Source organism: Pelobates fuscus, chromosome 1, assembly GCF_036172605.1.
Source record: "Pelobates fuscus isolate aPelFus1 chromosome 1, aPelFus1.pri, whole genome shotgun sequence".
In the NCBI taxonomy this organism is placed as follows: Eukaryota; Metazoa; Chordata; class Amphibia; order Anura; family Pelobatidae; genus Pelobates; species Pelobates fuscus.
Genome location: NC_086317.1, coordinates 73,847,899 through 73,872,349, shown reverse-complemented (window position 1 = coordinate 73,872,349; position 24,451 = coordinate 73,847,899). Strand labels below are relative to the sequence as shown.

Below are 24,451 nucleotides of genomic sequence, written 5' to 3'. Positions count from 1 at the left end.
TAAACACTGGAATATTGAAAATATGTATTTGCGAGTTCTTGAAAACCAAATTAAATGTAGACATTAAACTCTCTGGAGCTCTACTGTATTGGTTCCTTGTGTATCATTGTCATAAGCTTTGCTCCTTTACATGTCAATCGGCGAATAGACAGCACAGTTCTTCATTTCATTGTGTGCCCTGTGCTTGAACCAAACTGGACCATGATCTAATTAGCAAAATATTGAATATATTTTTTCAAGAAATAAATATAATTTGATATCAATTTTTGTTTAGTTATTCCAAGCACCATTACCACTCCAATGATTTGAAGTGGTCATGGGGCCTGGAGTCTGTGAGTACAATATTTTGCTATGGAAGCTGCACAAATGAGTTTAGCCACTTTAAAGCTGGAAGTAGCTAATAGCAATTCTGCACATGCCTGCAACAGATGTCCCATGGTGGCCCTCCAATCCTACAGTGCCATTTACTTCCTTCAGCCTGTCCTCCCCCCCTACATCTGACCTACATCCCTGCCCCGGCAACTAGGGGAAGGATGTCACAAGAGAAGGGTCAGAATGAGGGGAGAATTTGGCCTTGCTGCTGGAGTACAGGTAAGGTGTTTTTTTTTTTTTTTAAAGTAGGGGGAGGGGGTAGGATAGCAGGTTTACTCTAACCAAAACCAGCATTTTCTTAATCTACAGTGTTTTGTTTTTTGGTTTGTTTTTTTTATTAGAGTAGCCCTTTAACACAAGTTACAAGTGATGTTTAACACTTTTATTTGATGGTCTAACTTTCAGAGACGTGATGGCTTCCTTTTACATTTTCTTCCACGATTACTAGTATGCATAATATTGTGTCTGTTTAAATACATGTTTGTAACACTATGATCATTCCCGGCACTTGTTATTTTCTAAATAGAAGATCTCATTGTGCATATTGTATCCGTAAAAGGATTTCCTTACAAGTGGTTTACTCCTGAGCTTAGTTGCTGGCTCAGAGGCATGTATGGTTATTCTAAATATTTTTCAGTGTTGATTTTGTTTTGTTTTTTAATGATTTTCTCATTTCCTGTGCGTGACTCAGAACTCTGAGATATGGAGCACACATTTAATTATTCATGTATATTTAAACATTTGGTTGCATATACAAATTTTACCATTAACGGTTGATGTACTACTCGAATGGCTACCTATCCCTAAAAAGTGGTTAATATACATTGAATGCACACCTATTCATTATTTTTGCATGAATTGTGTAAAGTCAAAAAATAATATTCAAATAGACACATGCATATGTAAAGAGACAGTCACAGATAGATTTAATAATAATATTTTTTTTTATTTTACTTTGCATTCATTTTTTCTCAACTAGCAGATAGAAGCAGAGGATATCTTCCGTAATATCCTATATCCATTACATGAATAAACACACCTTGCTTTGTAGCAGAAAACGGCTGCCTCTCATTTTCTGTGCTGCCCTTGTTCTGGATGAAATGAATAGCCTTTTTTCTGCCTACAGATACAGGAATCCTCTATGAGTTTCACAAAAGCTCAAGCCATTTTCTCTGCAGCATCTATGCTGAAATATATCCTCTAAGGTTTCACAGTTTTTTACAAAAAGGGAATAGAGTTGGACGTTAGGAAGGAACCGAGTCACCCTGGGCATGATGCCGGCTTTTACTTGCAACAGGAGGTTAAAGGTCCCGCTAAACATAAAGGAGCTTTTTCTTGCTTGGACAATTCTTTCCCTGTGAGGAACAGATATGCTAACAGTGTCAGCTAAGCAAACTTGGAAAGAAAACATTGCTCAGTCCAAATCATTTCAAATAAGCTTTAGATTCACTGACTGAAACAGATACATACACATCTAGAACATATTAATCAACATTTCCTTGACACCCTTTTTACAGCAGTATTTGCCCAACTGAATACATATTTCAGCCTTTAAAGGGCACTTCAGAGTGAAGTTACTGCAGTTTATTACGCAGAAACAAAATATAAAAATGTTACCAGCATGCAATGTCCCTTTCTACTTTAGATTTCCACACTCTGCTCCTTCTGCAATGGAGTTCTTAAACTGAGTTAATGAATGAGATTTCTCAGCAAATCTTGGTCACCCCATTTTTTTTTCAACGAAAAAGCTTTATTAAAAAAAACAAAAAACCTCTAGGCCTGATTTATAGCAAATGTACTGCAGGGAATTATTGCACAAATCTAGTCTCTCAAGATGATATTATTTATTGAACATTTGCAGGACAATTGTTCAAGCAAGTGAAAAGTAGCCTTTAGGAAGGTTGCTGGACAGAGTGTTATGGAAAATAGAAACACAGAATGTGACGGCAGATAAGGACCAATCGGCCCATCTAGTCTGCCCAATTTTCTAAATACTTTCATTAGTCCCATGCTTAAACTCCTTCACTGTGTTAACCTCTACCACTTCAAATGGAAGGCTATTCCACTACACTCTCAGTAAAGTAATACTTCCTAATATTATTTTTAAACCTTTGCCCCTCTAATTTAAGACTATATTCTCTTGTGGTAGTTTTTCTTTTAAATATAGTCTCCTCCTTTATCGAGTTTATACCCTTTACGCATTTAAATGTTTCTATCATATCGCCCCTGTCTGGTCTTTCTTCCAAGCTATACATGTTAAATATATAGCTGTATATCTTCTCTAGTTTCACCTCATCCTATGGGGAATAAGGAGTTGGAGAAATGGTAAAAATATACTTCATATTTTTTTTTTTTTTTTTTACTTTATGTGATGCCCCAGCAGGACTAAACGGTGCACAAGGGAGCAGAGCTGGAAGATCAGGAAGATTAAGGATCATAGCTGGGGCATTATGGGATGCACTGATGCCTGCATATTAGCAACAGCATGGGGGATTTCCATGCTTAGTGATGCACCCAGTTGGTTTGCTTAGGGGAAGCAAGGAGGGTCGGTATAGGATGGGGTGGGGCTTCTTTAATTCTTGCACCGTAGCCCTGTGATTCCTAGTGATTTCTAATATCACATGCCTATAGATTATCTTTTTGGAATCTTTCTTGGTATTTAGTGCTTTCATTCCGCGTCTATCACTGTTCTTTGGATCACTCTATTTCCTTTTGATCTTGCTCCCTGTTCACTGCTGTTGCTATGCCTATTTCTCAGTCTTCTAAGAAATCTATATTACTCTCTTTCTTTGATATATATATATACCCACTGGCTGTCCTTTATTTATTAAGCGTCTTTCCTAACATAACATAAGCAAGTGAAGTAAATCTTAAATCAGGTTCAAACATATTTTGAAGAGCAGACATTTAATTAGCTGTTGCACAGGGTAATAGAATTGTCTCCAAGCTAGTTTTTTGATCTCTTTAGTTTATTGCTTTGAAACTGTGATGCAAAGTCTGTTTTCTCATATTCTTGCTCATGCCCTGGCATTTATTTAATATAGTTACATAAGTGCATGGATTAAGATGAAAGTTTTAAAGAGGAAGTGTTTATTATTATGAAAAACATATATAGATTTTTTAAAGGTTGGCTTGACTTTAGGTCTTTGTGGCGAAAGTAACCTCACCACTGAGTTTTGGAGAGGCCTGCTTGTCAGCCTCTTGCCCTGTGACTATGGCCCCTGGGGTGTATTGCCTTTTAAAAACACTATTTGTGCATATTGGGACTTAGCACAATGCCCCTTTCAAACATGTGGCAGCGGCCATCTTATATTGTCCAGCAGTTTTTTGTCGTCGAGTGTATGGAACTGTTTTGGGCATGGGACCATGTGCACAGTGGGGCAAAAATAAGACTTCCAGGAAATTCCTGAACCCCTGAACTGATCTGGGTGATTTTTGGATATGTTGTTCACCCAGATCGGGGCTATCAGGGGATTTGTGGGGATATGTTGTATTTTGGGGTACTTTTTGTGGTTTGCAAAAATGTATGTTTTTTCTGCTTAGAGTTAATTGAGTTAGTCCATTGTCTTTGTTAATTTTATAACACGCAGAGGGAAGGGTTTGTGTACATTATCTGGGAGTGTTTAACTGTACAATACTGTTCTGATTGGCTTTGTGACTTTGTGTCCTGTGCTCAACAAGGTCCACCTGGGTGGTAACCTTGTGGGGAAAACTGTATAAAACCTCAGATCTGCTGAGTTCCTGTTTTACCCTCAACATAGAGGCTCGTATCATGTGTGGGGGGAAAAGGCTGAATCTACACTGGGGGATTGCTATACTCTGTATACTCTCCTGGGCTATAATCACTAAGCTCTTTTATAATCACTAAGCTCACTAAGCCTGCTACTCTCTCTTGGAGGAGAGGTTCACCCACTGGAACCTGGAGCCTTGTCGTAGGTCCAGGGTGGGTAGAGGATGGCGAGTTCCCAGCCAAGCTGTGGCGGTTCATGGGATCTGCGGTGCTTATGGTGTACGGTGCGGTGCTGATGGTAAACACTAGGAGCATCGATTGACGGAGGGTCCATTACAGTCTTAAGCTGCCGAATGCAAAGTTTAGAGTATCACTCTACATTTCATTAAGTAGTAGCATAGATCCTCCCAAAATTAAATATATACTTTTTAATGAAAAAATATCCTTAATCGAAAGTTCATATTGGTTTTAAAGGACCACTATAGTGCCAGGAAAACAAACTTGTTTTCCTGGCACTATAGGGTCTTTAGGTCCCCCCACCCTCAGGGTCCCACTCCCGCCGGGCTGAAGGGAGAGGAAGGTGTTAAATTCTTACCTTTCTCCAGCGCCGAGCTCCTTCGGTGCTGGGGAACTCTCCTCCCTCTTCCGACGTCATCCGCTGCATGCGCAGCAAGAGCCGCACGCGCATTCAGTCAGTCCACAGGAAAACATTTCTCAATGCTTTCCTATGGACGTCAGCGTCTTTTTCACTGTGATTTTCACAGTTAGAAGCGCGGAAGCGCCTCTAGCGGCTGTCAATGAGACATGGATTAGCCCTATTGTAAACATAGCCGTTTCTCTGAAACGGCTATGTTTACAGCTGCAGGGTTAACCCTAGATGGACTTGGCACCCAGACCACTTCATTGAGCTGAAGTGGTCTGGGTGTCTATAGTGGTCCTTTAAACTTTACTTTGTTATTAGGGCAACTATAAACTTGTTCTCAAATTTAGCAGATCTAGCTATTTACCAGAGCCTTTGGCCACGCATTATGTTTTAAACCAAAATGAATTTAGAGTCGACAATACAACATGGGAAAAGGAATAGGCATAATGCTCTTACAGCCGTAATCCTGACAAAGCATCAGGGGAGATGTAGTCCATAACATCTGGAGTGCTGATGGTTGTCTGCTGTTGAACTAGCCCACTTAAACATTGTTGAAATAAAGCACAGATTGAACTACTTTTGTATATTTATGCTGTTGTGTAATCAAAATTTGTTTATTTTTTCAGGTTATTTTATGTATGACATGTTTTCAAGGATCAACATATAATGGCGCTGATCTTCAGAGCCTTCAGTTTGGAATTACAAAGATCGCATATTCCTTCATGACCTTAATGCCCTCATGCCACATGAGAACTTTGAAGGAACATGAAATTGTTTTCCTGGAGGAAGTCCTATAATACAAAATATTTTAAGAAGCATCAAGTAAAAGTGGGGGGTTAAAAGTCCTACTTTTTTTTTTCTTTTTTTTTTTTTTAAACTTTTTTTCTTTTGGGGGGTTTCCAAGGAGGGCATGGCCAAACCTTTTTTCAGTCTACAGAAATTTCTAAGGCGAGCTCAGTTTTTCCTCTTTTTTCTCACAGTTGCTTATCTAATGGCTGGAAGTTTGCTACTTTTGCAAAGGTCTTATCTGGTGATCCAGCAAAGTAACCGAGGAACTTCAAATCTTCAAGGCTCTCCAATTGACAGCTTGACTGCCGGAGATAGGTATATTGACCACAAGATGGCTCAAAACCCATATTGGAGCCCAAAAGGAATAGTGGGTTTTAATTTACCTACAAAAACATTGACAAATCAAAGAAATGGATTGATTGATCAGCCACTTTGGTTGATATCCCGCAATTCTGAACTGAGGCAGCTGAGGAGAAGATGGTTTCACAATTTTGTGAATGAACGAGCACCAGTACAAGGTGCACAACCAAAAATAATGAAGCACACACTGGTAAACAAAGGTGAGCTCTACTATAACTTTCAGATGTTTTCATATTCTCTACTAGATATATCTTTTTAATATTGGTTCCACCACTACTACCAAAATTATATTCAGAAATATACACGATTCCCTAGAGTAGGGGTAAATAACCTTCAGCACTCCAGATTTTGTGAACTACATCTCCCCTAATGCTTTGTCAGCATTATGGCTGTAAGAGCATTATGGGTAATGTAGTCCACAACACCTGGAGTGCCATTTGCCTAACCCTGCCTTAGAGGTACAATGTTCTCATACAATTTGAAAGCATACATATATAATAGCATATAAAACACAAGTAACTATTTTTATTTATACTATGTACTGTAACAGAGTTTGAGAATCCTACTACAGTTCTGAGATGATCACCTTAAAGGATCAATTTAGGGTCAGGAACACAAACATGTATTCCTGACCCTATAGTGTTAAAACCACCATCCAGACCCCTTGGTCCCCTCATACCTCCATAAATATAGTACAAAAACCTAACTGTATTCAAGCCTGAAGCTGTAGATCCTAAAAAAAAAACTGACTGCTGACATCATCAGAAGTGGTAGTCTGATCCAATCACAGTGCTTCCCCATAGGATTGGCTGATACTGACAAGGAGGCAGATCAGGGTCAGAGTCAGCACAATTCAAACACAGCCCTGGCCAATCAGCATCTCCTCATAGAGATGAATTGAATCAATGAATCTCTATGAGGAAAGTTCAGTGTCAGCATGCAGAGGGAGGAGATACTGAATGTTTGGATGCATTTTAGGCAGCCATGACCCAGGAAGGATCTCTAACAGCTATCTGAGGAGTGGCCAGTGCAGTTATCACTAGGCTGTAATGTAAACACTGCTTTTTTTTATGAAAAGACAGTGTTTACAGCAAAAAGTCTAAAGGTAATGATTCTACTCACCAGAACAAATTCAATAAGCTGTAGTTGTTCTGGTGACTATAGTGTCCCTTTAACATTAGCTAATGATAAATTAGTTTTGTGAGATTAAAATAATATGAAACTATTGAACATTGTTTTAAACTTATTTATAGCAAAAAGTGATGGAGCCAGTTTAATTGAACCTGTGAGTAATCATTTTAGATCATCTTTCAATACTGATGTTCTTGCTTAAGCAAAAGAAACACAAAACAATTATTCATCATGTAGAGCAGATATTGCTTTCACTTCTTTCAATCGAAAAAAATAATCTGTTTTTCTTTGAAATGCATAACATCCAACCAGAGATAGTGTTTTATTTCAGCTACTGGGTATAATAGAAACGATTGTAAAACGGTTATCAGTTTATAACAATTTAAGCTCCATTTATATATATATATATTTTTAAAGCTGAGTTGCTATGGTCCATTTAATATATTTGTTAAAGCGACATTTATACAATATTTGGTATATTAAACTAACACTTAAATGCTCTGTTAGGTATATTGCTAGATAAATTCACTTCTTTTGTTGTGGAAATTGATTTTGGTGCCCATACAAGAATTTTGTCATTTAATCAAATGTGAAATGTTGAATAGTAATCTTCTTCGACTATACTTGATCAAGTAAGTTTTATCAGTGTCTATGCATTTCCTGAGTCATTATCAAGATGGGTAAAAGGTATCTATTGTATAGTGGACAATTTTATAGTGGTCATGAAGGAAACTGACCACATGGTTATTTTAAAAAAAAATCATATTAGTGGTGTATTTCAAACGTTATGGAATTGGATTCTAAATTGAGCAGCCACAATGGAAAACTGTTCCTGGCCATTTCTTCATTTTTGGAACTTTACCTTCTTGATACAGAATCCTATTTATGTTTTGTCATAGTCATTTGACCCACATGTAAAGAAAGCAGATACATTTTTTATGCAGGCATACCATAATGTATTCTAATCAGAAATGTAAAGTATACATGTGAGTACAGTGCTCTTTAGTATTTGTAAAAATAACACCTAAAAGCAATTAAAGGAACACTATAGTGTTGGATATACAAAACTGTATTCCTAATGTGATAGTGTCGCAATGCACATATGATTGGTTGCCCTCCCCTCCCACTGGTGTTGGATTGGTTTAAAAAAAAAAAAATTGTTAAAGTGGCACTGTCACAGTTTAGGGATTTTGCAGCGTTTACTTACCTGAATCTGTCCATTGGTACAACATGGTCCTCTACATCACAGCTGTACTCTCGCACATGCGCAGGGTTAAGGGCACAGAAACACTGCACCCAAACCACTTCAATGAGTTGAAGTGGTCTGGGTGCCCATAGTGTCCCTTTAAAGGGATACTGTAGCTTAACAACATTAGCTTAATGAAGCAGGTTTGTTGTATAGATCATGCCCCTTCAGTCTCGCTGCTCAATTCTCTGGCACTTTGTGTATGCAGTCTTCCTAACCACTTCCTCTGAAGTGGGATCTAATAGTCAAGCTTCCTTTATTGCAGAATCTTATTAATTTGTAATTTCATATATCCTACTCTGTTATTCGATTGCTAAAGCCTACTGTGGTTTCATGTGTGATTAAAGATCAACGGAGCTGGAGATTATAACCTCTAAAGTAAACACAGTGTGTTGTAAGATGTTTTGGAAATTCTAATTATTTTTTTCATGTTAGCTGTGTGAGTTACTGTTAGAGGTGTAGTTAGGGCTGCATAAACAGAAACAAACGTGATTTAACCCCTTAAGGACTGAGCCAAATGTACAAGTTGTGATCAAAACAAAACGTAAACAAAACCTGGCATTTGCGCTATATGTCTGTCCAACCGTAATTCACCTCTTTCATATTAAATGCATCAACACTTATTATATATAATTTTATTCAGGGGAAACAGGGCTTTCATTTAACATCAAATATTTAGGTATGGAACATAATTTAATATGAATAAAATATTAAAAAAATGGGAGAAAATAAGAATTTTTTTAATTTTCTTCGTGAAATTTTAACTGTGAATGTCAAAATACTGTTTGCTTTTACTGCAATAAAATACACATATTCGTATTCAGCGATGTCTAACGTGTAAAACCATACCCCCTATGTACAAGTTTTATGGAGTTTTGGAAAGTTACAGGGTCAAATATAGCATGTTACCCTTTTCAGTTTTTTCACATTGAAATTCGCCAGATTGGTTACGTTGCCTTTGAGACTGTATGGTAGCCCAGGAATGAGAATTACCCCCATGATGGCATACCATTTGCAATAGTAGACAACCCAAGGTATTGCAAATGGGGTATGTCCAGTCTTTTTTTAGTAGCCACTTGGTCACAAACACTAGCCAAAGTTAACATTAATTATGTTTGTGTGTGAAAAATGCAAAAAACTCATTTGAACGCCAATTTTGGCCAGTGTTTGTGACTAAGTGGCTACTAAAAAAGACTGAACATACCCCATTTGCAATACCTTGGGTTGTCTAATTTTGCAAATGGTATGCCATCATGGGGGTAATTCTTATTCCTGGGCTACCATACGGCCTCAAAGGCAACGTAACAAATCTGGCGAATTTCAATTTGAAAAAACTGAAACGCCAGCCTTATATTTGACTCTGTAACTTTTGAAAACACCATAAAACCTGTAAATGAGGGGTACTGTTACACTCAGGAGACTTTGCTGAACACAAATATTTGTGTTTCAAAACAGTAAAAAGCATTACAGCAATAATATCGTCAGTGTAAGTGCCGTTTGTGTGTGAAAAATGCAAAAAAACGTCACTTTCACTGACCATATCATCGTTGTAATACATTTTATGGTTTTGAAACACAAATATTTGTGTTCAACTATGTCTCCCGAGTAAAACAGTACCCCCCATGTACAGGTTTTATGGTGTCTTGGAAAGTTATAGGGTTAAATATAGTTCTAGCAAATTAAATTCCCTATACTTTTGTCCTGGGTTGTCAGGCAGGTCCCACAAATTGTAATTAATAAAAGGACCTAATTATGTAAAATTATTATACTTATGTATATAGATATATATATTCTTTTGTTCTACGTGTATTTTGATATCAATATATATTAATATCAAAATACTGTTAGAACGAAATTACACACATATATATATTTTTTAATTATTTATTTTGTATTATTATTTTTTAACATATTTACATATTTTTTATTATATATAAATATATATATATATATATATATATATATATATATATTTAATCAATATCATTCTACGTGTATTTTGATATTAATATATATATACCCACCATAACCTATTTGGATTTTGCTTCCCAAGCACTACCAAGCCTCAATAAGCAAACCAGTAACCAACCTCATGCTGACGAGTTGCATTAACAACGAAACAGCTGTCCATGAGTGGTTCACTGGTTTTGCATCTTTTCCTATATTGTGTTTCAAGCTGTTGTATACAGCAAACACAGATTAAAAGGAATCCATATTTAAAATGGAATGAGGCAAAAATGTGATTCTTTATTAAACTAATTTGCATATGCCCACCCAGAATCCTTTGCGGTTGTAACATCGCTGCAGTTATGGGATTTCTGTGGGAAAGCAAGTCTTATGGCTTGACTGGTGTGCAGATTTTTGTTTAACATTGTATTAATTATCCACAGACTTCAGGTGAAAGGGGTTTTCAATCACAATTTTTCCCCACCATAACCTATTTGGATTTTGATATATATATATATATATATATATATATATATATATATATATATATTAATATTAAAATACACTTAGACAGTGTATGTGTAAATGTGTGTGTGTATATATATATATATATATACTTAGATCATATATATAATATATATATAAATGATCTAAGTATATTTTATTTGTTACTGTAATTTATTTTATTTTTAACTTTAACCCCTTAAGGACACATGACATGTGTGACATGTCATGATTCCCTTTTATTCCAAAAGTTTGGTCCTTAAGGGGTTAAAGGGACACTATAGTCACTTGAACAATTTCAGCGTAATGTTCAGGTGAGAACTATAGCTCCCTGCAGCCTTTCTAGTGTAAACAATGTATTTTCTGAGAAAATACAGTGTTTACATTGAAAGCTAGGAACACCTCCAGTTGCAGTCACTCAGAGTGAACCAGAGGGACATCTGAGTTGATGGAGGCATAATATGCCTCAATCCACTCAGATCTGCTGTGCACGAGCATTCTGTGATTCAGTATCTCCTCCCACTGCATGCAGACACTGAACTTTCCTCATAGAGATTCATTGATTCAATTCATCTCTATGAGGAGATGCTGATTGGCTGACACACAGGATCAGTGATCAAAGTAACTGGCTGTCACTGTGATCACCTCCTGCAGATCGCGGTAATTGGCCACAGGGGAAGTGCCTGGGTGGCCAGGCATGCCCCCCACCGCAATCTGCAGGGGGATCCTGCCTGCAGTTACTATGTGTCAGCCAATAGGCTGACACGTAACTCTGATCGCAGTGACAGGATGTCACTACGATCAGATCGCAGTGAGAGGCTGTCGCAGAGACAGCGATCAAGCTGAGTAGATTGCGGTCACTGACCACAGGGGGACTGCCTGGGGACCCAGGCATGTCCCCCGACCACGATCTGCAGCGGAAAATGCCGCGGCTCCATGTATCAGCCGATTTGAAAATCGTCTGACACATGGTAAATACCGATTGCAGTGACAGCCTGTCACTGCGATTGGAGGCTGCAGACCGCAGTCACTGGGCACAGGGGGGCTGCCTGGGGGGCCAGGTATGCCCTCTGACTGCGATCTGCAGCGGGGTAATGCCGCCAGCCACGTGGGCGGCAAGACCGCCCAGGACGTTCTATGCCGTCCTGCGGCGTTTAGAGCCAGCCCCTTAAAGGACGGCATAGAACGTCCTGCGGTCTTAAGGGGTTAATGCCTAAATGGTAGAAACCTGGGCAGTGAGACCGCAAGCGCATTATTTATGCATTAAAACAGCTTCACCAAGCTTGATTGACTGCTATCACCATAATACAGCATACTATCACCATAATCATGCTATTTAGACTTTGAATATACCCATTTTTAAAGCCTTATACCATATTATTTAGCTTTCTATAAACATTTTTCTTTAAACAAAGGCTCTAAAGTAATTTCCTTATACACATTTCCCGTAACTCTTTTAACAACCTTATAAACTGAAAATATTTTTTTTAACTGGTTTACAACCTATATCAAGCAATGACACAGTTTGTCTGGGTGCCTTCTATGGCAATGTATGTTCGCCATTGTTTTCATTGTCATCCATTGTTTTGATTGCTGACTCTTGACAATCTCGTAAAATAAAAAAAATGATATCTGTGCTCCTCTCTAATGAGTGAACCCATGCTTAAATTTGCATTCATTGGGCCTTTTGCAATGTTTGATTAAAATCCCATACTTCTGGCTGTTGGAGTCACTAATAGCTCGGCGAAATAAGATTTAACCATTACTCCACATCATTTAAACGATTTCCGATTGGGATGAATCTCTACCTACTGTCTAAGAAATTCATCATGTTAAAACCCTCAAAGTTCTTTTTAAGTTAGTTTCCAGAATAGCTTCAAGGTCCTAAAATAAACATCTTAATTTCACCTGGCACAGCAGAATAAATGGAAAAAGACTTACTGCCAATTGTTAAATGAATGTAGAATAGGACTGTGCCTATTCTTATCTTTATCTTTTTCAAATCTATATAATTCCCTTGGCGGAAACAAGGAAAGTAAATCCACATAATCGCCCCACTATATGTGTTCTTTAATCTGGCTTGATAAGTGGTAACCTGAGGGTGATATTTCACAAGTCATACTTCCTTTCTGAAAAATTCATTTACAAAATAATCTTTTTCATTCAGCTCTCTGCTACTAAATCATCTTTGCCCCTTAGCCAAAGCAGGACCCTTTTCCTTGCAAATCCCTAACCATCTGAGATAATGACGTTAAAGCTAAATATAACTTAATCTAATTCATCTTCATCTCCGCACTCACCACCTCATCCGAGTCCTGCTCCACATCAGATGCTTAACTTGCTCATCATTCTCAAGGATAAGGTCAAAGCAGTATTCACTATCCTTATCAGATACTCTGAGATGCTGTTCTGGCGCTCTTGTTTTTTGCTTCTTTGCCAGAAAAGGTTAAGGAACTATGCTCTGTCACACTATTCATTTGTTCAATTGCAAAAATGGAAAACTAACCACACTCGATTAAGACAGGGTGCTTAACTGAACCAAGGGCCAGCACAAGCCAAAAAGATAATAAATACCAGTATTAGAAAAAGGGTCCAGGCACTCCAATGTTTTCAGGCACCTTTATTAGAACATGTGGAACACTGCAACATTTCAACGACTTTGTCCAGCTTTACAAAGATTCCATTGGTGCCTGAAGACCTTGGAGTGCCTGGACCCTTTTTCTAATACTCTTCCATTGTTCGACCATTCCAGAAGAAGATTTTCCTTTAAGCTGCTACCATCTAAGCTGTTCCTTCAAGTATGACTGCAGGTGCCTGACGAGCACTAAACATAATGTAAAGTTGAGCGTGAGACTGCTGCACGTCTCACAGCTAGCTAAACATCGACATTTTCTCAGTTTGCTGGTCTGAGGGAATGATTAAAGATACACTATAGGCACCAAAACAACTTTAGTTTATTGAAGCAGTGTTGGTGTACAGATCATTCCCCTGCAGTCATGGCTGGATTAAAAGCCCACTGGCTCTGGTGCTGACAATTATGATGGACCTATTTACAGAATTTTAATCTGAAAAGCACTAAAACAGTCTTACCTCCAAGTGCCTTTTATCTGTTGGAGGTGGTGCTGGAGGAAAACTGAACCAAATCTTTCAACTAATATCAGCGTCCTGTGAAAGAAAGTGGCTGAAGAATTGGAAGGTCGGCCTGGCATGAGTGCATGCCCGGCTGCCTGCAAGTCGGCCAACTAACGGCAGTCTCTGCAGGCAACAATGTTTCAGTGCCCTGAGCGTGGTGCAAACACATCTAATGATGCGCTGACTCTTCCCTTTCCCCCTTTTTACTAACAGCCAGAAGCACCTGGTATGCTGCCTAGTACAGAGAAAATACTGGATGTAATGAGTGTAGATGAAAGTGTACATGCCACTCTATAGAGAGACCAAAGCAACAGGAACATTTGCAAAGTGTGCAAGGTCAGCTTATCTTAAAGTGACACTGCAGGCACCCAGACCTCTTCATCTCATTAAAGTGGTCTTGGTGCAGTGTCCCTGTCCCCCTTATCCCTGCAATGTAAAACATTGCCATTTTAGACAGTCACTTCCTGCAGTTTCATGGAGTTTGACACTGTGAAATGACACTGGACATTCTTGCACTTTGCATAGGGATATCCAGCGTCAAGCAAAACCCCATATGAAATCATTGATACAATGCTTTCCTATGGGGAAAGCCTAATGCATGCTTGGCACTCATTGCACATATGCATTATGTCCTCCAACCCCATAGGCTAATGAGGCAGAGGAATAGCGCGACTAAGCCCCTGAGACCTTGGGGCTGGAATGAGGTAGATGAAGAAAAAATCTATTTAACCCTTTCCTGGACAGGTTGAAGAGGCTTGGGGGTCAGAGGGACATCCCTTCTTTGTATTCTTAACACTGAAGCGTTCCTTTAACTAATTTATAGTCAATCAGTGCACAAAAGGTTTGTTCCCCTGCACACCTCCTATGTTCCCATACATATTTCCTTCTTCACAAAGCAAGAGCATATGAAGAATAGTTAAAAAAATAAAAATACATAAATAAAATAATGGGTCTATTCCATGGGCATAAGCCTGGAGCGTTAGTCCCATTAGTCCCTATGTTAATTTGCCTACCTGCAGTCTTACTGCTCAATTCTCTGCCTTTTGTGAGTTAAATAACTTTGTTTATGCAGCTCTAGCCACACCTTCCAGCTTGTGACTGACACAGCTTTCCTAAACACTTCCTCTAAAGGGAGATCTAATGTTTAAACTTCCTTTATTGCAAATTCTGTTAAATTTAGAATTTCGTATCTCCTGCTCTGTTAATAGCTTCCTAGAACCTACAGGGGCATCCTGTGTGTGATTTCTGTTTTTTTTTTTTTTTTTTTTTTTAATTCTTTATTTTGTAGTGCACGCATCTAGTACAAGTAGGTTTGAGGTACCCCAAAGGCAATCCTCAAGCTTTTCCCACGCGAGCATGCAGGGTATATTCTTAACAGGCACAATTTTTAAAGTTTTCAGGCTTAATAAATACATAGGTAGGTTATTGCTTTACTTGAGTAGAGGTGACATGCTAGAGCTTTTGCACATATTTTAAAAATATTTTAAAAAGTAAGAGAAACAACATGTTAGTCGTATGAAAGAGAAAACATGAGTCAGGTTAATCATACTAACAATACACGAATAACATTGATTGAGAGTATACTATGCTAAGCATAATGATTATTGCGCTAAAGGCATTAACATGGAAAAAATATATGCATCAATTCACAGGCTTTATCAGCGTAGTTATTAGCTTGGGGCCACCACCTTCCCAAAAAACACAAAATTTATCAGACGACTATACTATTAGAGATAGCTGGATAAGGTTTCAACTTCAAAGGTGGGCTTATGGTGCTGAGTATGCAGAAGGTCAAAAACATTTATATAGCCAAAACATATAGAAAGCCTTCAGTTGCTTGTTAACCGATTCCATCAGGAGGCCAGGTGTCTGTGTCGCTGAGCTTGGTAGCACGGTGATGCTTGGTGACATTTCTGCCCCAGGTTTTCAGGGGGCCTGAGCCCGATGTGGGTACAGTCTCTGTGCCCCTGCTGAGCTGGTCCAGCTTTTCTAAGTAAAGAGTGGTGTCCTTCCTTGGTTTGCAGGGGAGGCTTGTGGGGTGCCACCCAGGTCCCTTCAGCGGTGCGGGTTTACATTGCTGGGCTAAGTGTGGGGCCCGGGGGGTTCCCTGTGCTTGTCGGGATTGTGAGCTGTAGTGTTCAGGATGGCTACCGCGGCGGCGCCCTGTCTGTAACTGTGGTGTTATCACCTTCCATGTAGGTCTTTGCTTACTGTGTCGCTTATGGGCTGCTTTGGGGGTGCGAGGGAGGGTCCGGCCTATTTGGCGCCGGGTTGCCGGGCGGATCCATGCCTCCACTACCTTGATTGCCACCTTGAAGGCCTGTCTTCGGGCATAAAGTCGTGACCACAGTTTGGTATACAGCTTATTGTAGAGCTCCTCCGTGTTCTCGGGTGGTAGGTGGAGTGCGCGGCGCCTCGCAGGCCGCATCTCTCCCTCTTGTCTAAGTTGCAGGGCTGAGGTGTGCTCGTCCGCCATTTTGGAGGCCCCCGCTCCCGTGCTGCTGATATGGGCTGCAGGCTTGTTCGGAGAGTGCCGGGTGCTAGGTTCTCCTTCTGGCGGGGATCGGGATATCCCCCGCCGATAGGGGGGGGGAAGGTATCGTTCCCAGCTTACTTGTGTCTGGGTGCGTCTGGCGGGAAAGCGGCCGCCTTTCTCCGCCTCCTCCTCCGGTAGGCCTCAGTCCGCTAATGCAGTTCCCGGTGGACCCCAGCGCCGTGTTCAGCATCTCCGGGTTCGGGTCGGCTGCCCCGGTCCAATGAGCCCACTTACAGGAGGGTGAGCGCACTTTATTTCGGGTTAGTTTTGATATTCGTGCTGGTTTGTCAGGAGCTGTTGCAGAGCACGTCTGCCCTGCTCGCTGGTCAGGCTCCGCCCCGCCCTGTGTGTGATTTAAATAAAATTTACAGAGCAGAAGAACTTCTAAAAAAAGTTAACATCAGATTGAAAATAAAACCACTTATTTTCATGCAGGATGTGTCAGTCACATCAAGGGGGAAGTATGGCTAGGTCTGCATGGACAGAAACAAAGGTAATTTAATGCCTAAATGGCAGAGAACTGAGCCGCGAGACTGCAGGGCATGATCTATATATAAAACCCATTCATTAAGCTAAAGTTGTTTTTATTTCTTTAGTGTTTCTTTAACTGCCACTTCGTGATTGTTCTGCTTTATTATACTTTTTTATTGTTCTCTAAACAGGGCTGGAGTGATGGGGGATGCAGGAGAATGTAGTTCCCTTACTAAAAGTGCAGGGGAACACCATTTTCACATCACTGGTTTATTTTATTTATAGAGTTTTGCTACTCTTCCTGGTGAACTCTTTCTTGAATAATTCAGTATGGTGCTTCTGTGGATAAGATAGGCAGACAGGATGGGATGTGTCTGCTTCTCAAGGGTTTTTGGGGTTCTACATCAACTGCTGACTGGAGACAAAATAACAAACTGGGAAGAATAAGGGGTGCTCTTTACTGGTGAACTTCAGGGGTTGAGTGTTTATGTCTACATATTCTGCTATAGCAATCCATGTTGAGTGTATGAAGGACAATGTGCAATTACTGCCTCTATGAATGCTTTGAGACAGCTCCTTAATCTGGCTCAGGTAATGTTTGCTGGATATGGCTAAATATTACTATTATTATTATTATTATTATTATTATTATTATTATGGTATTTATATAGCACCATCAAATTCCGCAGCGCTTTACAATGGGTGGACGAACAGACATGTAGTTGTAACCAGACAAGTTGGACAAACAGGAACAAAGGGGTTGAGGGCCCTGCTCAATGAGCTTACATGCTAGAGGGAGTGGGGTAAAATGACACAAAATATCTCCCTACTCTCTATCTCACAACATTTTTCTCCCTGATCAAATCTCTCTAGTTTTGCTTAAAAAAAATCTACTGTTTTCTGGAGCATAACTCCATGCTTCCCCAATTCACAAATTGTCTTTTTGATTGCTGAAGCTTTGTTTCTGTGTAGAAATGGATATCCATGCCTCTACACAGTATACAGACAGTCACGCATTGAGTATCCCTTTAAGAGTATGTTGACAAGACTTTAATTAAGGAGAGAATAATATTGATGATGCCACACACTTATTTTTTTTTTATTATTATTTTTAGGGTCTGTCCCCTGTTCCTAAATATTATGATTTTGATTTTATTCTCACAATTTTTTCTGGAGAACTGATTTACAACCTATGAGAGGCAACCTAAAACACTCAAAATATACAATACATATAGAGAAATAAAACGATACATAATTATCTTGCAGACCTTAGCAGGTTTCTAATGCTTAAATAACACTGTGTCTAAATGTTGCAAGTCAGTCGCTCTAAAAAAAATTTATTATCTAAAATTGCACAGAGTGTTCCGTGCATTTATCTGCACAAACTCGTGAACAAAAAATAATTCATTTTCCTAATTTATTTAAAGCTTCAGGGATATTGAAAAATTAGTTACTGCCAGCTTAAAATGATAAATAATGCGTTTTTTTTTTTCAAATTTTGTTTTTATTTGAAATTAACAAAATATTTGAGGGTAAGCTTGATTTAAATATTTTATCGATTACCTAGCATCTCAGTAATATATGTCTATACAGTTAAAGTTTAGAAAAGAATAAGAAATGAAGGGCAAAGTAATTGATTAGTACAATTCCAAAGGCAAACCCCCCCAAACATCAGCATCTCAGGAAGTGGGGTGAAAGTGAGCAAGCCAGTGACAAAAATTGCATCACTGGCGAAACCCAAAGAATTTACAGTTCAGTCTGGCATAAATGCTATTATGCTATATTGATATCAATGCTATATTGATATTATTTTCAATAAAAACTACCCTATATGCAGGTTTTTTATTTGTTTCTAGAACACTTTTAAAAGTTTTGATATCTGTTTTATTTGAACAGAGATGCATTTAATATTACATATACAATTTTAAGAGGACCCTATTGCCTCTGCGGGGAGTGTCATCTCCTTTTGGTTTTTATGTTATCGCAAATACAATTATGCATAACCAGTTGCTTCTATTCTAACTTCCCCTCCTAAGACTTCAGATGAAATAATTTGCTAGCCAAAAAGAATTGAAGATATGGGGTGTTGTGTTAAATGTGCATGCAAATTGTACGACAAGTAGTAGACCTAGCTTGGCAGAGAGACCATGTGTATATCCTAATATTTTCATAGTTTTGTGGTCTGATGATATGTTTTGAGTTTAATCATGCTCTTCCGGGCATATACTGAGAAAAAAATTAACCTGGATATTTATTATGTGTCTTTTAATACATAGCCTTCATTAAACTTACATTTTGTGCATTTTCAGGTAGATACATTGGATGCTTTATTGACAACGTGGAACAAAGAACTCTCAAAGCAACAGTGTTCTATGATCTGAGAAAAATGACTATAAGCCACTGTCAAGATGCTTGCGCAGAAAGGTAATCCATTAGAATCTGTAAGGAATCATTAAAAAAACATTATTATATTTATATTTGGCTTTTAAAGTTATAACATTTTGACTAACAATATTATAGTGCTCTGGGTATACAACTGTTCTTAGAATAACTTAGAGAATAATAATTTATTAATTGTATCAGGTATTTTATGCTGTTATTATGAAAAGTCAATTAAATTTACCATACATATATAAGTAAATAGTACAAGTGATTTTACTTAAAACCATTAAAAAAATAATAATAATTCAAAAAATTCATGCCAAGTTGTGTTTTTAGGTTTTGCTTAGAGGACTCTTTAATTTTTACTTTTTTTGAGTAAAGTACTAGTCTGCATGACATTTATATAAAATAAGTTTTAGTTTTAAACTAATGGTATTGACTCTGCAACTATTGAAAATGTCAAAAGAACATTATAGGGTTAGTTAAAAAAAAAAATTATAGGGTCAGGAATACAAACATGTATTCCTGACCCTTAAGTGTTAAAACCACAATTTTGGTGGCTTGTCCCCCTGTTCGCCTTAAAAGGTTACAAATATTGCTTTATTTCCACCAGCGCTAGCCTTGCCCCCAATCTGCCTCCTTGACCGACATCATCAGAATTGATGATCTCAGACAATCCAATTCTTTCCCATAGGAAAAGCATTGGATTGGTTGAGATCATAAAGTAGGTGGAGCGGGGTCAGGGTAAACTCCGGCCTGGCCAATCAGCATCTCCTCATAGAGATGCATTGAATCAATGCACACTGTTTAGCACTGACCCAGGAAACTTCTCTAGTGGCATGACATAAGTATTGAATATATTTATTTATTTTTATTGTAGTCCTAAAATGTCTTACAGTGTCCGTTAAAGTTGAATTTAAATTATTGAATGGTTTTTTTTGTATTTTTTTTTTTTTTACAGAGCTTATCTTTATTCTGGTTTGGCATATGGATCTGAATGTTACTGTGGAAACAGTCTACCCCCGAACAGAGCCAAAGAAGAAGAGTGCAACAATGAATGTAAAGGGGAGAAAGGTTCCATCTGTGGAGGTGTAAATCGTCTGTCTGTGTTCCGTATAGAAGAGCTCCAAGCTTTGGAAAAACAGAGTAAGTGTGTGCATGAGAAATAGAAGACTAGTCTAGCCTCTGTCTCTTTGATCCGTTTGGTTCCAGATTCAAGTTATACCTGTGGGCTCAGCCACAATGATAAAATATAAACATCCATTGCTGTTTTATAATTTAGGCTTTTCCGCAGGAAAATTGGTAAGCCTACAGTCCAACCATTCCTAGCAGCACACTAATGTACCCTTGGCAGTAAGCTGTCTATCACAAGGATATTTAAAATGGAGAAGTCTTACATGAAATTTAGGGTAAACATTAGACTTGGAGATTCAGTTATGGCAGAATCGCGGTTCTGAAAAAACTATGGACGATTAGCAATTCTGCTATGAAAATAAACTGACATATCTCCGAATCCTGAAGCAACTGAAATGCTCAATGGCTGAGTCACTTTGGCTCCTATGATATTTGTACTATCAGCCAGCAACCTGTGGAATCACTATGACCCCCACATTAGTACAAGTAAAATATATACATCCCCTTGCCCCCACTTAAAATGCCTTGAGTGCAGCCATGTCAATTACAGGGAGCAGCCATTGTTTGATCAGTGTTTAGTAAACAACTAGTGGGGACTTTAATGTGAAGAACAGATTAGGCCACCTCACGTGCTGCTATGGTGGGTGCCCCTGGGTTCTCATTCGTGGCAAGCAGCTATAATTAAATTGAATGGGGAGGGTGGGTTAGTGTGCCCCTGTACACCACTCTCGGTGGGTGAGGGCTGTAATTGGTAAAGTGGGGAGATGTCCCCCTAACTCTCACCTATGGGTGAAGGGGCTATAATATTGATAATATTTGGAGAACATAGTACCCCCCCCCCCCCTGCCCAGCCACCACCCTCGAATGGCATGTGAGGGCTAAAATCTTTATCAATAGGAGACCTAATGTCCTCTTCAAGCAACCGCCCATGGATTGCAGGTGGGAACTTTAAATATAAAATAGTTGGATATGCCATTTTCCACTGCCCCCAAAAAATGTCTAGCCCCCCAAGCCCTTCTCTATCCCATATCAATGAAAATAAACTAGCCCTCTTCTTAATAGTGAGGGGGCAATAAAACTAATACCTGTAAATAAATAAAAAAAAAAAAAACAGTTACCATTAGCTATCTTCTTTCCTCTTCCATCTTATTTTCTTCAGCCCAAAGACAGGGCAAATACAAATCTATATTGTCCAACTACAACATTGAAAATTAAAAATTAAAAACCGGACTGCAAAGAAATCATGGGAAGAAAAATAAAAACAAATGCAAAAAAATAAATCTATGTGAGCCTTGCAGGGTGCTGCTAAGAACATGCTTTCAATGCAGGGTAATTCCATATAGGGCTTTCTCAGGATATCTAGTAGCAATCATTGTGCTTTGAATGCTTGGCTCTGATTGGATGTCCCCTCCACCTGTCCCCCCATGTTCATTTTAATTATAACATCCACCCACTTGCCACAGCATTACTTTGTATTTAGATCCCCTCCAAGGAGGCATGTGGGTGGATAGTGATCTGTCCTCTCTTGTTCTTTAACCCCTTAAGGACACAACTTCTGGAATAAAAGGGAATCATGACAGAATATATCTGTCATGTGTCCACAAGGGGTTAAATGGAAGTCTTCACCTGATGACCATGGGTGGAGGCACAATGAGGTGTTCATTAGCAACTGGGTACCAGTATTTGCTAGTCTTTAATTATAGTGAGCAGTCAATGCCATGGCAAGTGGGATCATGAGGGAGGTATAATGTACTAATGTGGGTGTGATATTGACCCCCAATAGGTTTATTTATTTTTTAACTATTTAATGTTGCGGATGGCTAAAAAGTGCTGGCCAGCCACCACATTATTAACCCTCACACCGCCAAGGTGTCCAGCCAAATCGGATTTTAACAGATTTCAGCTGAACCGAGCCATCTGTCCGATCTTCAGAGGTCATGAACAAAATTTGTAACTCAAAACAAGCTTGTCAGGCCCATATTAATTCCAATTTTTTGCTCCAATGGTCCGCTAGCAGTTTGTTCTTCTTGAAGAATAAGTAGTATCACTGCTTCATATTGTGGCTGTTGTTGTTGAAATTAAGGGGTATGCCAGGCACCCATACACATTTGGTATAATGTGTATTACATTTTAGATGGTGTTTTTATTAATCATCTTTAGTTAATTAAAAAATGTTTTGCACAGCAAACCCACAATCATCCTTCCAAGCTGCAATGCTTTTTCTTATGCTTCAAAAATGTTTTAAGTTATGATTTTGTTTACAGGGAGTTTTTTTTCCCCAGCTATTAGCTATCTACAGTGGCAAGTGATAACTGAAACCCTTGCTGTACCCATAAAGCACTATTTATGGCATAGGCTCAGCAGTGCTGTTGAAAGTTAAGTGAGCATTTGTCAAATCCTGGTTTACTGAGAGCTCAATTCAGAACTAGCAAAGCATAATGATTGGAAGGAAATTCAGTGAATATCAAATATGAATATCTTTTTTTTTATGTATTGTTTTTACATATCAATCATATCACATATTTTGTAGATCAACTCTATTCTGGATTATTCTTTTAATTTATATAAGAGGAAATCCGTTTCAAATTAAGATTTTTGTACAAGAGAAAGAAAAACACAAATGTGTGTTTTCGTGTCCTATTTCTCTTTTTGAAAATTTTAGAGGACCTTTCATAGACAGTGCTGGTTCCTACAAGGAATTAATGTAATTAAAGGAACACCTGCATCTCACTTGCTTTTTTATGGAACCTGGAGTTCTGTGGCACCTGCTAAGGTGTTAAACCATTTATGAATGGATTCCCATCATGCTTCCTCCTCAATCCTTTAATCAGTTGCTCATCTAATAGGAAAAGCAATGACTTGGCAGCCAGTGCAATGACTATGGTCTGAGAGCCTCTGCCCATAGCAACTTTATCTAGATAAAAGGAACACTATAGCATTAGGAATACAAACATAATTATTTTTATCCTCCCCCCCTCTTTGTATCAAAAAGCTGAAAAAAGGCTTTTTACTAATCTTTTCTAGAGCTGCCACCCTTTTCTTCTTCCACAATGTCACCATTCAGGGTTTTGGTCCTATCTAATGCTCCCCATAGTTTGTTTCCTGTGAAAGTGTTTGTCAGCATGAAAGACACTAGAGGTATGTGTAACCCTTCAAGTTAAACGTTGCTGCTTCTACAAAACGCCATGTTTTACATTGAAGGGCTAAAATGACAGGACCACTGTAACCAGACCAATGCCTTGAGATGAAGTGGTCCGGGTGACTTTAACGGTTCTTTAAGTTGTTATAGGGTCAGAGTGGTCCTTTTAAAGAAGAAGTAAAGTTTTTTTGCTTTCAAAATCAAGATGTATTTGCTGTTGTGTACAACCACACATGCAATCAAGACAGTCCCACTGCCAGACTGTCCTTACCAAAATACCAGTTATGTGCCACTTTATGCTTTTGCTTAAATTCAGCTATGTGCGAAAGAGAATCCGGTAAGTCTTATATATTTACGTAGCTGTAACATGCCACCACATAATAAAGAAAGAGTCATATGTCTTCACAGGGCTGTAGGTTTTAGTTGGACATGTCATATACTGTGTATAACGCTGCACAGATTCAAGCTGTTAGCTGCAGCACGTTCCTCTCCATTCTATGTATTCAGCACTATGTGTGAAATACAGTATTTGGTTAATGAGTCCCAAATTTATAGCTCTATCTATATTTTCCCACTTAGTTAAAATATACATTGCTATCTTTATCACGAATATGAGAAATTTTAAAAGCTGAAATAAGTTATTTATTTCTCATGCGTGTCTTCAATCACCGCACGCTTTTTGCAAACGTAACATCTCTGGGGCATTTAAATCCATAGCTACATTCTACATCCACCTTTAACTGCTGTAATTTGGCTACAAGGCCAGTTACCTTTGAATTACAAATCTAAATGTTAATTCTTTTGGCATTCCATTTTATCAAACAGTAATAAACTGAATGTACTACTTAGTGTATTGCTGTGTACATAATGTACTTCATTTTTATCATTCGTATTATCTGAATTTTATTTCCACGCATAATGCAATCTTCATAATC

General features: G+C 38.5%; 1 protein-coding gene across 1 annotated transcript in view; it reads left to right on the top strand.

The window, feature by feature from the left end:
• Window positions 1–24,451, top strand: part of WSCD1 (WSC domain containing 1) — a 138,946-nt gene that overhangs the window by 39,304 nt on the left and 75,191 nt on the right. Inside the window, exons 2-4 of the mRNA XM_063449769.1 lie at window positions 5,372–6,094; window positions 19,171–19,285; window positions 20,205–20,389. Of these exons, the coding sequence (XP_063305839.1) occupies window positions 5,656–6,094; window positions 19,171–19,285; window positions 20,205–20,389 (739 nt within the window). The 5' untranslated portion in view covers window positions 5,372–5,655. The remainder of the gene's footprint in view (window positions 1–5,371; window positions 6,095–19,170; window positions 19,286–20,204; window positions 20,390–24,451) is intronic.